The sequence below is a fragment of the Melanostigma gelatinosum genome (assembly GCF_949748355.1).
Source record: "Melanostigma gelatinosum genome assembly, chromosome: 17".
In the NCBI taxonomy this organism is placed as follows: Eukaryota; Metazoa; Chordata; class Actinopteri; order Perciformes; family Zoarcidae; genus Melanostigma; species Melanostigma gelatinosum.
Window position 1 is genome coordinate 16,695,322 of NC_136650.1, and position 14,072 is coordinate 16,709,393.

Sequence of the window (14,072 nt, forward strand, 5' to 3'; positions counted from 1 at the left end):
GGCACCTGTTTGTCATGGCACTCTCACAGGGAGCGAGACTTGAGGTGGAGAACAGAGAAGAAACCTCACGCAGTTTCCTTCAGTGTGCGCAGCCAGCTTTCAACGTAGAAATATCAAACTCATTTTAAAAGTGCCAACGCTCCGATAATCTCAAACAAAACCACAACGTAGAGAAACATAACCCCTGCGTTTTTGTTTATATCTCATATTTTCTTAATTTTCTGATGGATTAAAGGGCTATTTCATGCCTGCTATACAGACTGCTTATGTGAGCTGCGAAACAGTATTGAAAAAAATGATTAAAGTAACAATTAGTCACCTATAGTATGCAGTGATATGGTAATTCTATTCCGCTTTCATTCAGCGGCAACGCGTCTGAACACAAGTTAAGTCATTCCATGCTCGGTATGTTGTTTGAAAAAGTTAGCCGGTGTGCTTGGCAAGGTAAAGAATCTCCAAGTAAAAAAAGTAAGAATGTAGAAAGATGCAGAGACGAAACGGAAGGAAGGCCAGACATCGAGGATATTTTTACCGATGCAGAGAGGAGGCGGGTAGTTCCATCGTCTGACGGTTCCAGGCATACAGGTGATGTGTGAGTTCCCCTGAAGGGAGCAGGCAAAGAACAACAAAGAACAGGCGATTAATTAAATTGCCCCCCCCCCCCCCCCCTCTGTCACTCAACTGTTGCTCCAATTAATCAAACCTGTTGCCTGTCTCCACATGACGCCATGTGGCGATGTAATGACTATCTGAAGTGACAGAGAATAATAGAGGGCGAGCTTCACTGGCATATTAAGATGATCGCTTGCTGTTTCACCGCCAAAATATGCACGACAACATTTGTTTTCGTCTTCTGAAAGCTCTGCATCTGAGTTTCAAAGCGAACTTGACACAACATATTTGATTGATGTTGATTTTACAACATAATGGGCTGACTCAGCTGACCTTTACTGAAAATGTGTCGCAGTGAGAGAAAGCCTGGCACGTGTTGTGATGAGCCATACGATTCTGCATGAGTTTAAAACGCACACAAATACAACATGCTGGTGAAGTCTTCTGAACATAACGCACACTTGTACATGTCTCACTGTTTAAGGGTTGATACTGCAATGGCTAATAAAGACTTTAAATATTTTTAAGGTTGAGGGACGATATCTTAATTTCCTCTTTAGCCTATCTACCTGAGCCTACGGCCTGCATTTAGGTCAGTAACAATAATTAATCGGAGACTTTTTAAGTTGATACAAGGAACTTCTGCATACAATAATATGCAGGATACAGTATCTGTGTTTTAACAGTATGACTGATTTAACCTGGTCAATAAAATGTCATTCTGTCGTCAATGTTGGCCAGAATTTGAATGACTTCTTATTCATCTGGCTTCATTTACATGCCTGTCCTTGATAATGCTTTTACTGCAAATGTTGGGAGCAAAGCAATATTCTGTCCATTCACATGATTGAAAGGTGATAGCATAACTTAAAACTCACAGTAATAACAGCAATTATTACTTGATTATCCAGATTGAATAATTCCTGCAAACTGGTTTTTATTCAAATCTGATTCTTGTTCCTGATCTGATAAGTATCCATTGATCATGACATTAACATGTTTTACAAAAACAAAAATGAGATAAGCACATTATCATTTAGTCACAATAAAAAAAGATGCACATGAGGAGTATCGGCCCCCTAACAGGCGTCTATCAAATTTAAAAACACAGAACTCCATGTATTATTGCAAATATGTTGACATTAATGAAGTCTAATTGACATTATCAGAGCATACATTTCAGTGAGGTTGAAAAATGAACAGGTAACCTTTAAAATAAACAAAAAAAGGGCCAAAAAAGGATACGCATCAATGGGTCACTTATGTCTTGACCACATCGGAAAACTAGGAGATATTACCTGTAAAGTATATCCAGGTTCACAATGGAAAGACACCACATTATTCATCTGAAGACGCTCCCCAACTCTGATGGCGTTCATAGGAACAACAGGCTCTGGGCAACTGGTCAGAGACACCGCTAAGAAATAGAAACAAAAGACAACATGAACGGCGAAAAAGTAAGGGGAATTTACTAACTATCCATAAACATGAAGGACATGATTAGAAATCACAATGAAAAATGAGAAAATGTGAAAAATCGTGGGTTATGTCGTGCATCGCTTACAGGCCATCCTAACCAGAATAACACAAGCCTACTTTAGAAGCAATGGAAGTCAGACGGCAGCTTGCAGTGCAAGGTTTTGCACTCTGCTGCTCACTTTACGACAAAGCAGACTTTGTGCTTCCTTTTTAGACATGAACCATTCATTCAAAGTTATGGAAAACACAACAATTCTTATTTTCCAGGTGATTATTCACGAATAAAAACATTGTTTTCAATTTCTACTAATAGATCCCCCGAAATGCACACTGGCCCTTTAATACTTGTCTTCAGGGCATGAGTACTTTACATCAAGTGCCATGAACTGGTTTTTTTCGACTTACTTTTGTACTCCATCCTGAATCCAGCTGCAGACACACTAATATCAGAGAAGAAGTGGAGGTAGAGTAGGTTGGAGGTGCTGTTGAGGAGAGCTGGGACCGTGGTGCCTTGGGGGTGAAGATTAATAGTGTAGTTTAGCAATGCTACCTCCTGCATAGGACGACCATAACTAACCATATAAGCTACTGGCAAATAGCTCAAAAGCGTGTTCTTTTTACATTTGCTGACTGTGCGTGTGTGTGTTTGTGTACTTGCAGCAATCAATAACTGGATGTGCCAGAATTGTCTTCAATTAAACAAAGATAAAACAGAAGTAATTGTTTTCGGTACCAAGGACGAACAATTGAAAATCACCGCTCAGCTTCAGTCACTGATGTTAAAACCCACAAACCAAGCCAGAAATCTAGGTGTAGTTATGGATTCAGACCTCAACCTGAACAGCCATATCAAGACAATTACAAAATCAGCCTACTATCACCTGAAGAATATATCAAGGATTAGAGGACTTATGTCTCAACAGGATTTGGAAAAACTTGTCCACGCATTTATCTTCAGCAGACTGGACTACTGTAACGGTGTGTTTACAGGTCTCTGTAAAAAGTCCGTCAGAAAGCTGCAGCTGATTCAGAACGCTGCAGCTCGAGTCCTCACTAAGACCAGGAGGGTGGACCACATCACTCCAGTTCTGAGGTCTTTGCACTGGCTTCCTGTCCAACAAAGAATTGACTTTAAAATCCTGCTGTTGGTTTACAAAGCACTGAATAGTTTAGGGCCAAAATACATCTCTGATCTGCTGCTACCTTATGAACCATCCCGACCCCTCAGGTCGTCTGCGACCGGTCTACTTTCTGTTCCCAGAGTCAGAACTAAACATGGAGAAGCAGCGTTCAGTTTTTCTGCTCCACATATCTGGAACAAAGTCCCAGAAAGCTGCAGGTCTGCTGAGACCCTCAGCTCATTTAAATCAAGATTGAAGACTTTTCTGTTTGCTGCTGCCTTTAATTGAACCACATTCAATTCATATATTAATCAATTTCCTGCATTTCTGCATTTTACTACTGCATTTTATTTCTTACACTGTTTCTTTAATTGTTTTTAAATCTCCTTTTATTTTGCCTTGTGTTTTGATGCTTTTAATGGTTTTATGTGAAGCACTTTGAATTACCTTGTTGTTGAAATGTGCTATACAAATAAACTTGCCTTGCCTTGCAGCAACAATGCATGCATAAATGATTGTGCATAGGTGTATTCGGATATTTGGGAAAGCAGATGCATAATCGTGTGACCTACTAGTGACACAAAGAACAGAGCCAGTTGTATCTTCCAATGTGTGGGTATGCACTCAGCTCGTAAAACAATTAAACAAAAATGTGTACCAAAAAAACGGGAACTAAAACATCACTCAATAAAAGCACATGTTCTACAGATACTCTATGACCTACATTTGGTCATTTAATAACTCAAATTTGTGGGCCAGGCAATTCTCTTTCATCTCTTCACTTCAGGGCGCATCTAACATTTACTTTTGGTCAGTTTCCAAGAACAAACAAAAGGAGAATTCCCTGTTGCCATCTCCGCACTATGAGGGGAGTAAGACAGATACTGTAAGCAAAGGTTCAATTCAATCCCACACAGAAAAGAACAAGCTTTGAAGAATTGTACCGAGGTTTTCCAGGGGAAGCTCAACCAGTTTGGAATTTTTTAACCTATCCGAAGGCGACATCTGCTGCCTGTTTCCACGACATATTTCATGAAGCAATGTGACAGTGCCAACTGTACCACATGAGGCCCCCATTTCTAGTACTGTACGTGTTCTTTAACAAATACAATATGTGTTCGAGGTTGTATGCTGCTCTGTGAAAACTGATTCGGCTATTGTGTTGGTCCCAATATGCTTTTGGCAGGTATGTATGAGTGATTTAAAAAATGTGTTTCATGTCCAAGGTTGAGGTGGGAATAAACATTGAAAACACGATTCAGAACGTGCAAGAAAATAAACGCAGACATATGAAGAAATGTACAGCAATAACCTGAGAAGCTGCCAAGCATGGTGTCGGTGTTGTCCCCTCCGTCAAACACTTCCAGCGAGTCCCAGTTCTGCTCTGTGACGAAGCTGATTACCTGGATCTGAGATCAGGGAAGGCGAAAGACAACAAACAGTTTGGGATTTAGGGAGCAGAGCAGTAACAGTAGGGTCAAGGGTGTGTTTGGGTGTGGCCATCAATAATAAGATTGAAGGGTTGAGGATTCATTAGTAGGAGAACACAACATGTTTCACAGGGAAACAAAAGTTTAGAGTACCTTTAAAGGTGCATATAAGTAAATACAGTTTTTACATAGAAGGTTAAACATTTGGAATGAATAAAGCTGTGAGGACATCACAAATCGCAAGTTCAGAATTCTCAATAGAACAGAACAGCAGACATTGTGCAATATACTATGTTTTTGCTGGCTTTATACATTTCAAACATCCTTTTGGAACGCTGCAGTCAAGTGGTGGGCCTTGGATTTGAATTGAAGAAAACTGCAGAGAACGCTGGATATGGATAACACGTTTCAAAGACTTCCAAATAAGTGTCTCTGTGTCCCTAAACAACACTTGAGAAAAAAAAAAAGATACCACAAACCTTACTTTAAGAATAGCACTCTGGATTCTCACAAAGATTGCCTAAAACATGGATTATAAAACTTATTTTGCTGTTGAATACCAACCAAAGGAAGTGGGAGGCTTACCCTAAATAAATAAAATCGCCGAATAAATTCAAGTGAAATGAGGTGTAGAGCGGGTGCTTCTCTCATCGGACGTTCGGTGATTCAATCCCCGGCTCCTCCAGTCCGGCTGTAGATGTCCTTGGGCACGATATGGAACCCCAACTTGCTCCCCAAGACTTTGCCATCTGTCTGTGAACGTGCTTTAGTTCAGATTCTAATGGGCAGGTGGCACCTTGCATGGCAACCTCTGCCATCAGTGTATGACTATGTAAATGTGGGAACGTTGACATGTAGTGTGCAGCGCTTTGAGTGGTTGGAAGACAAGAAAGGAGCTAATAATAAAATGTGTGAAAGGGGCTACACAGCCATCTACTATGTCTTTGTTCTACGTCTTCAGCTAAAGTTAAAGCTAAAATCTCATTCCATCCTTTTACTCTCAAAGCCTCCCTTTCTGTTCCCGCTCACTCCATTACTCAGCCCTCTCCTCTGCCTCTGATGGTTATAGATCAGATAATAGCCAATTAAAGGAGCGGTAGGGGCTCCGGTGGATCCCGGGGAGACAACGCAGATCATAGATTGATCTTTCATTAGGGCGGGGGGGGCCGCGACAAATGTGCGGGCAAGGCACCTCGCTCCTTTAATTTCTCTTCTGGATCGTGGTACTCCAATCTAATGCTGCCGCTGCTAACTGGTAGAAGGGAAGCAACAGAGGGAAAGAGAATGGCCGTGTGGAAGAGATGAGGTGGACTCTGAATAATAGGGATGAGGAGGACGCAGCTGCAGGGAGTATCGACACAGAGCAGAAAACCCTCTACAGTGAGCATGTCAGATCTTGGAAGCGCAGACAGTGACCCTTTTGCGACGAGTTCGAGCGCGTGTCCGGGTGTGCAGCGGTGGGTCCAAAGAACACAAACCCTCGTATATCATTTCCAAACTATACCGTTGTCACTCCGGTATGTATGCGTTCCAGTGCCATGCCGTTGTCCTTGAGAGTGCGTGCGCAGCCAGTTCTCTGTTCCTCTATTCTCGGTCTATTTCACCTCTAAGCCACTGAGATGTTAGTGTGTAGTGCAGCATGCTAAGTGTGCCTGTGGGCCGTCTCGTGTATTTGACCTGCAAGGACAGCCGGCTGACGTGGAGGAGCTAATAGCCGAGGGACTGCACTGAGGTCATTAGCCACGGAGGCTGAAGCATAAGCCTAAAACATTTCCTTGCGGCAGATCCACAGGGACATTGCACAGGTTCCTGGTAAAAGTTCCATCACACGTGCTTCAATGAATACGAACATGCAAACTGAATTAACTCCAAAGAAAGAAAAGCAAAGTAATTGAACAGGCAATTATATACAACTTCATCTCCTAATTTTCAAATTGTGCAATCTTAAGTTTCTTTATTGTGCAGCAGCTCTCCTGTACCCTGAGAATTGTAAATGCTACAACTTGATGTACTGTTGGTATTTCCATTAATTAGCCCATGGTAAGCCGGTAAAACACATCATCACACAGGAGCTTGTTGTCAAGACCATGTAGCTGTAAAAGCTAGAGGCTAAAGGTCAAATACATCTATTAACTCATATATGCTGCAGATTAGCCTCAATCTGAAACTATCACGCTGGACGGCAGGGAGATATTATATCTATTATATTGCATGCCTGGAAGTCAGTAGTTGTATCGTATTATGAAGCTGCATTATTATGATGCTTTTCTAGTCGGGGTGAAGATAGGTTCCATTTATGGTATTATGTAGAATACCTTCCAAAACTGAATTTCTCTTCCCCAGTTTTTGACTTGACTACAGACGATGCGTTAATTCCTTCGGTTCCACAGTTTGGAAATATGGGATTGTATTTTGGAGGGATGTGATCTCCGATTCACTCAAAATTGAACTCAGTTTTGCGTGATCTGCTTATTGCAATTCGGTCACACAGGACAACGTTGATGCCAGGGGAGAAACTTTGTCATGCAAACCTGGATTCCCGATCCTTCGGGAACAGTGATCTTCCAGACACAGTTGAGGCTGTTGAGGTAAGGCTCAGGAAAGCCAGGAGATAAGATGGTGCCAGTTCGATGGGTCAGATTGCCTCCACATGGAACTGCAGGAGAAAGGGATTCAAAAGAGGGATGAGCGGGACACCACTGGCTACAGATGGGATGTGAAAAGATGCAGCAAGAGTACGATTATGTACATGCATACAAGCATACATTACATTTGCACACTAAACACTATTACGAATATTGCTTAATCTTCTTCCTTAATCCTCTTTCCTCAAGCATTCATGTGATTCTGCTAGATTCTAGCTAGAAGGATCATGGAAAACCGGATGAAGATCACATGACAGGTAAGGCAAATTATTATAAAAGTTTCTTACTTGGTACATTTTCAGCTTGTTTTAAGAAAAATCTGCTTTTATGACTCACTCAAATTGAATCATTAAACCACAACTAGACTGGAGTCTTAACCACCTGGACATGCAAGCACACATACTCGTTCAGCACATCCACATATCTGGTGACAGCATCGGAGCATCTGCTACAGCTGTATGTACTGTAGTGTGTGAGTGAGAGCGTTCCTTCGTATATAAAGTACATGCTGAGATCTCCATATGAGTGTGTGTGTGTGTGTGTGTGTGAGAGTATGTGTGTATTTGTGACCCTCAGCAGAGCCTGCCACCTGTGTACTGCATGGCTGAATCGCTACAGGCAATGGCTGGCAGCTCGCATCTGTGTCGTAGTAACAAGAGTTTCACACTCAATCAAGTGGGAGAGACACAGAGACAGCAGGAGAGATGGAAAGAAAGAGAGGGAATACAATAGTTGAAGAGAAACAAATGAATGAGGAACGAAAGCGAGACAAACAACAAAAGCGTGTTTGTGTCTGTATTTGAGAATTTCATGCCGTACCTATACAGCTGGGTATGGAGCTGTTCCATTGGGCCAGGGCATTGGGAACTGTCAAACATTCAATGGCACTCGGCCCCTCCAGCATGTAACCTGGATTGCACTCAAAGCGGATCACAGCACCAACGGCAAAGTTGTTACCCATACGGCGGCCATTCCTGGGCTCAGGGACTGAGCTGCACTGGGTGGCACTGGTCCGTGGCACGGCTTTGGAGAGACAGAGTGACAAACAGGGTGATTACAGGTGTTGATTTGAAGTCCTTATCTGTGACATTTCCAAGAAGAAATAAAGCTATGACGGCCAACTCTGTTGCTGATGATAATCAGTTCATGATTGCTTTAACAATACGTCTTTGATTTATTTGAAAAGTATTACTTTTACTATTACCCATAGTATTACTTACTGTGGGTGTCACTATCTGAATAATCAGACTGTGTCCCAAATAAATAATACAAAATATGGCGTTTTGCTTGGTCTTTGTATCATGGTTCCTTCAGGTAACTTAAAATAAAGTACAAAAAAAAGATTTATTTATTCATGAAACTTTCTCCAGAGCTGATATTGCCTTCGGATATCTGCAAGAAATGTAATTTCAGTTCAAGAGAAAGGTTCTTCTCTTCCCCTAAGAGAGACCTAAGAGTTCAAACACAATCTTTTCAACAGGCTGCTATATTTCTGCAGTGTTAATGCTCGAGAGCACGCACACACACATCACAGTTGAAATTGTGGATGAAGGGGAATCCTTTCGAAATAACTCAACAATTAAAGTTGGTAATTAGCTGTTAGAACAGAGGGGATCCAAACTAATGCAAACACTTACCCTGGTAGACCAGGTGGAATCCTCTCAAGGTGGCTTGGCCTTTGGAGGTGAAGCGGATCATGATTTGGTTGGAGGTTGCTAATGGCAAAGACTCACCTACGACGGGGAAAAGTTAAAGTCACAGTTTGTAACGCTTTTAGCAAAGTGCTGCTCGGCCACATGAGCCTTTCACAGAACGACCTCCTGTGATGGAAGTCACATATCCATAAACTAAACAGTGAATCGTCGACAATTCACTGAAACATTTAAGGGTTCAATACTTTACAGGGCTGCCTGCATGTTCACGGTGAAATATTTCCTCATTCATTAAAATCAACATGTATCTGTGCCAAAATGTCAAATCTGTGACTATAAATCAGATCATATCTTCTCACTGAAATTACAATATTATGATCACCTGCTATATTCATCAGCTCATAGGGTAATTAAACACCCCCATGATGTCTCTACTGTGGTGGAAACCTGTTTGTTTGACACAAAGTGTGAGCATCTCTGTCTCTGCCGCGCTCTCTTCCTCTCAGTGTGTCGCTGACTGGCTCTCTGCAGTGGATCTCATTACTCCGTGTCTGCTTGCCGTCACACTGTAGTGGAAGTCAGACGTGCTTAAACCCAGAGGCAACGTCTGTGCGTCTGTGTCAGTGAGTCGATCCTGTGTATGCATGTTTAGCTGGCGTTTTAGCGTGCGTGAACATTTCGGCGCCTTTTTGGTGCCGCGTACGGAGATAGCTCCAATGGCACAATCGTTCCTAAAGCGTCTTCGCCATGATTGCGCGAGCTCCACTGTCGGATTCCCAAGGCATGCTGGGTAGTTTATTAGAAGCCCTTGATGTGTGCTGTCATGGTGACAGTGTTTCATAATCTGCTGTGCGGGGAAGGTATTTATCCAGCATGTAACTTGTGAACTCTCTGGTCACTTTTCAGCTCCAGACTACGTTGCCGTTCAAACGATTCTGCATGCGTATGAAAGGATTTGCCTCACCACACATGAGAGTAATGGAACTTTACTGTTGGATGCTTTACTGAGACTACATTAATGTAATATGCTATTCACAGTCAGGATAATCAGAGGAAACTTCCCTTATGTTTTGACAACTGTGATTCACGATGCGTGACAATATATAATATCCTGCCAGCCACTAAAATACTCATTACCAGCTATATGTTTATTGCACATAATGACAGTATATTAGACCGTACGGTTGAATTTCTTGCTTTTTAAGCTTGCCGATGTGTGTGTTAGTCCATTTGTGAGCTCCACTGTATCTGTATGGTGAATGAAGGTACACAGTTCTGGATTATGCCTAATTCATGCTAGTTATGCCCGTGTGCACCAGTTCTTCATCTGCACCGTCAGTGTGAGCTTAAAACTCACTCTTCTCTTGCCAAAGTGTGTCAGCGCTGCTCTGCCACGCCTGGTTAGAGATCGCTGTGAACCTGCCTCCAGGAGTCCTCATTTAATACAGCAGCCTGTTTATTGAGCTGTAAACTGGATTTTCGGAGGCTACTCTGGACACAAACCAAAGTAATCATTTTGCTTTTGTCAAGCCACAGGGCAGGTTGAGATGGAGAGCTGCCCTAAACTCACACACGTTTTCACTCCACCCCTCTCGAAAGGTTGAACCTTCCCTATTCAAGCTATTTCTGTTGTAGCCCTTCAATACAGTTGTGGCATTTGTCACAATGCACTTCCACAACACTGTTAGAACCGAAATCATTCGTTCTCCTTACCCCTTTCTCACTTATCATCACTTGCCATTCTCATACATAACTGCTTTATTTCATTCTTGTTAATATTGGCTGCACTTCTGTTCTGTTGGCAATTTTGGATAGAGTTGAAGCCTTGATTGCATCTTTAGGTTCAATGAAAAAACTCAAATTAGGATTAGGCTTGGATGGCGTCATGATTAAATTGAGGAAATGTCTTTGCGAAGGTTTAAAATTCTTGTCATTCTTTAATGTTTGTTAGATTATATTGTATCGTTTTTAAATAATGACAAAAATAATGGTATTACCGCAAAGTTATGATTTGTAAAATTGAAGCCGATACTGTTGCATGCAAGCTGAAAAGTTGAGCCACTAATTGTAATTTCATATTCATGGTAGTTGCGGTTATGTTCATGCAGTTTTGAGACGGTGTCTTTGTTTTAAGTCTTAATGCTAAATATGTAATTTCCCCCGATCTCATGTGTTTGTGTATGTGCAGGTGAGTCGTCTTGAGCCTGTCTGCTGATACGTTATCCGTGTGACTCTTAAGTTGTTGTTGCTGTTGAATTGTTTTACAGCTCACTGGAGCCCACCTGCAGCCACGGCAGCTCTGCCTGTGTCAGCAATTTGTCCCTGGATTCTTATGAAAGGGATACGAATGGCCAGGCGATCAAACAGCCCAATCTCATTTGCTGATTTGTTAAATACTGGTGCTGAATATAAAACAAAACCTGTACAAGTGTGTTGGATTCATGTCTTGCCAACCTGCATTTCAAAGTGAATAGCTTCTATTAACCACCCCCCCCCTTAAGTTTAGTATCTGATGAAACATCCCCCACAGCAGCTACCCGGTGTATTTTTGTTTAGGTACCTGTGTGCGTTCCAGAAAGGGAGCTGAGAACACGGGAGTGCTGTGTCGCCCCATCATAAACCTCCACGATGTCATTCAGAGCTGTCTGGAAGAAGGCGAATTGACTGAAGACCACTAGAAAAGACAGATATGGACAGAAAATTGACATCAGATGCAAATTGAAATGAACTAAAATGTGTTGCTGCAGCACAGTCACACTGGAAACTCTAAAATCCACTCAAAAGAACACAGACAAATCATGAAAAGTACTCTGTAGTATCCGCATTCAAAAAGGAAATATTATCAACAGCAATTTCAATCCAAGTGAATAATACTGCCAGTCATGACAACGCAACCAAACAATTGCATTACACGACTAAATCAAGAATCCTCTCTGGGCTTGATTGCTTGTCAGTGGATGAAAGGCTTTGGCAATGACAGCCAAACTGTTGTACAATGTGCGGCTAAAGCTCCATGATGGTGCTTTCATCCTTTCTACCGATGCCACTGCTCATATTCAGTCCTTTCACATATAATCTTTGTCTCGTTTCCTTATGTATAGCGCGTTGAAGAGAAGCAGGATGAGGAGGAGAGGGCAGAGGGGACAGAGTACTTGTGCTCTCCATTAGGTGTAATGGCAGCTACTCTTAAAACATGACTCAGCATCTGTTTTCTCCTACTCAGCTTCGGTGGTTTTCCTTTCCACGTACATCCTCTTCATCTCCATCTCATGATAAGAGACGACAGTGGTTGCAGTGACAGCCGCCCTGTCCTCTGTATTGGGGAACACAGTCTATTATTAGGGCAGGTGCATCAGCCCTAATGAGGAGCGGCAAGAATGGAGGTGAGAATAATTGTGGCTCTGCAACGACAACGTGTGTTGCCTTGGGCCTCCCTGTCATTTTCCAGGAAAATGCAAATGACGTCAATAATTAAAATTTCCCCTCACTCTGTGAATCCATTGAGTAAAATATGTTGCCGACAGGGTCCAAGAAGAATGGGTGCCCAGTCACTTTGGAGCAGCGCCAGACCTCTGAGCGGGCATCATGACCTCGACACTCAAAAGACACAGGGTTAAGTACCCAAAACACGTGCCGACGTCTGCTGTTTGGTGTGATTTAACAATGATAGGACTTGAGCGTCCCCTTAGAGAGGCACAAAACTGATAACTTGAGGAAAGAGGAAAGGAAACAGGGGATAAAAAGAGAGAAAGACTGACAGAAAGTCAAGCCGGGAGACTTGGTGGGCAACTAAGTGAAACATGTGTGCTTCTGTATTTGCATGTTTGAGCCGTGTCATACTTCTGCATTGTTTTGCTTTCTGAATAATTTGCTGCTCCTACAGTATCAGATTACATATTGGAAGCAAGCTGTGACCTTTAAGATGGAAATGCCAAAACGTAGTGAAACTCCGGAAACTCTGGATCTTCCAGACACCAATTATTTTTTGGTTTGGTTGTGTGTGTGTGTGTGTGTGTGTGTGTCTGAGACAGACAGATTGTATGCCTGGTGTGTAAGATATCGTGATTAAATTGTTCCACCAAAGTAATGTGAAAATGCATGGATGGAAATAAGACAAAATTGATATTGGAACTATCAATCACTGTGTGTAGGACAATATGAAAAAAACAATTGCATTCAGTGAACCTCAGACTAAAGCACTTTAATGTGTGTGGGAGCTTTTACAAGTTTTCCACAAACGTGTTGCCTCCTACACCTCTGCCACGAATAATATTTGGGTGTGAGAAAAAAAAGCTAAAAAGTTTTTTTCTTACTTTCATTAGTTTGCACAGTACAAGAATATGTGGAATTTAATCAGGCACCTGAGCATTGTTTGAGTCTGATATGGGCATTTTGTGCATTGTAGAAAAACTGCATCTTAAATAAACACACATAATTATCCCCACAAACACAAAAATGCACAAATAAAACTAATCCAGCAATACAGTGCACTTCCTTGGCTCTTACCGTAATCCTTGGGCACCACCACAGTGTACAGACAGCTTCGTGCACTGCTGTAATTGCCAGGGTAACCAGGAGACAAGACCACTCCTTCCGAACCGGAGTACTGTCCACCACATGGAGCTGGATAAAGGACACAGAGATGAGCCATGAAGAGGCAGGGAAGGAAGGTCGAAAGCCAATGGTGCACGATTTCATTCCTCCACTACCTCCTGCTCGTCCATCCCCCCCCCCCCCTTTTTCTATTACTCCTAAATTACTTTTCTTGTCTGATTGAGTTTTGGGTGGAAGATGTCCCTGGTGGTTGCCAGAGTGAAATTGCAATGTTTTCCAAGTGTCCCTCTGGGTTAGCCTGGGTGAGATCAGGCCCGAATCTCCTCTCCTGCTTTTAAAGCCCCTACAAATGCTCTATGTGTGCTCTAATCTTGGTGCATGTGCGGATCCCATATGGCAGTGTGCTTTGCTTGTGTGAAGAAAAAAAAGCGTGGCGTGTACTTGTATTCCACCTGACATGTAACTGAGGCCTCACACTGTGAGAGCCAGATACGGTGGCGCCGGAAATCTCTTACCAGCTTTTCAGGGGAATATGCACAGCGTGTGGCGATTGAATTAAAGCTACACCCTCACATCTAT

General features: G+C 42.3%; 1 protein-coding gene across 2 annotated transcripts in view; it reads right to left on the reverse strand.

Moving 5' to 3' along the window:
* The window catches only part of csmd2 (CUB and Sushi multiple domains 2), a gene marked incomplete at both ends in the record, with an annotated part of 212,096 nt that overhangs the window by 40,287 nt on the left and 157,737 nt on the right, over nucleotides 1–14,072 (reverse strand). For both annotated transcript variants that reach the window (XM_079287579.1, XM_079287580.1), the window contains 9 exons: nucleotides 533–602; nucleotides 1,911–2,029; nucleotides 2,497–2,601; nucleotides 4,525–4,621; nucleotides 7,174–7,298; nucleotides 8,107–8,310; nucleotides 8,925–9,020; nucleotides 11,500–11,613; nucleotides 13,446–13,562. In XM_079287579.1, the coding sequence (XP_079143705.1) occupies nucleotides 533–602; nucleotides 1,911–2,029; nucleotides 2,497–2,601; nucleotides 4,525–4,621; nucleotides 7,174–7,298; nucleotides 8,107–8,310; nucleotides 8,925–9,020; nucleotides 11,500–11,613; nucleotides 13,446–13,562 (1,047 nt within the window). The remainder of the gene's footprint in view (nucleotides 1–532; nucleotides 603–1,910; nucleotides 2,030–2,496; nucleotides 2,602–4,524; nucleotides 4,622–7,173; nucleotides 7,299–8,106; nucleotides 8,311–8,924; nucleotides 9,021–11,499; nucleotides 11,614–13,445; nucleotides 13,563–14,072) is intronic.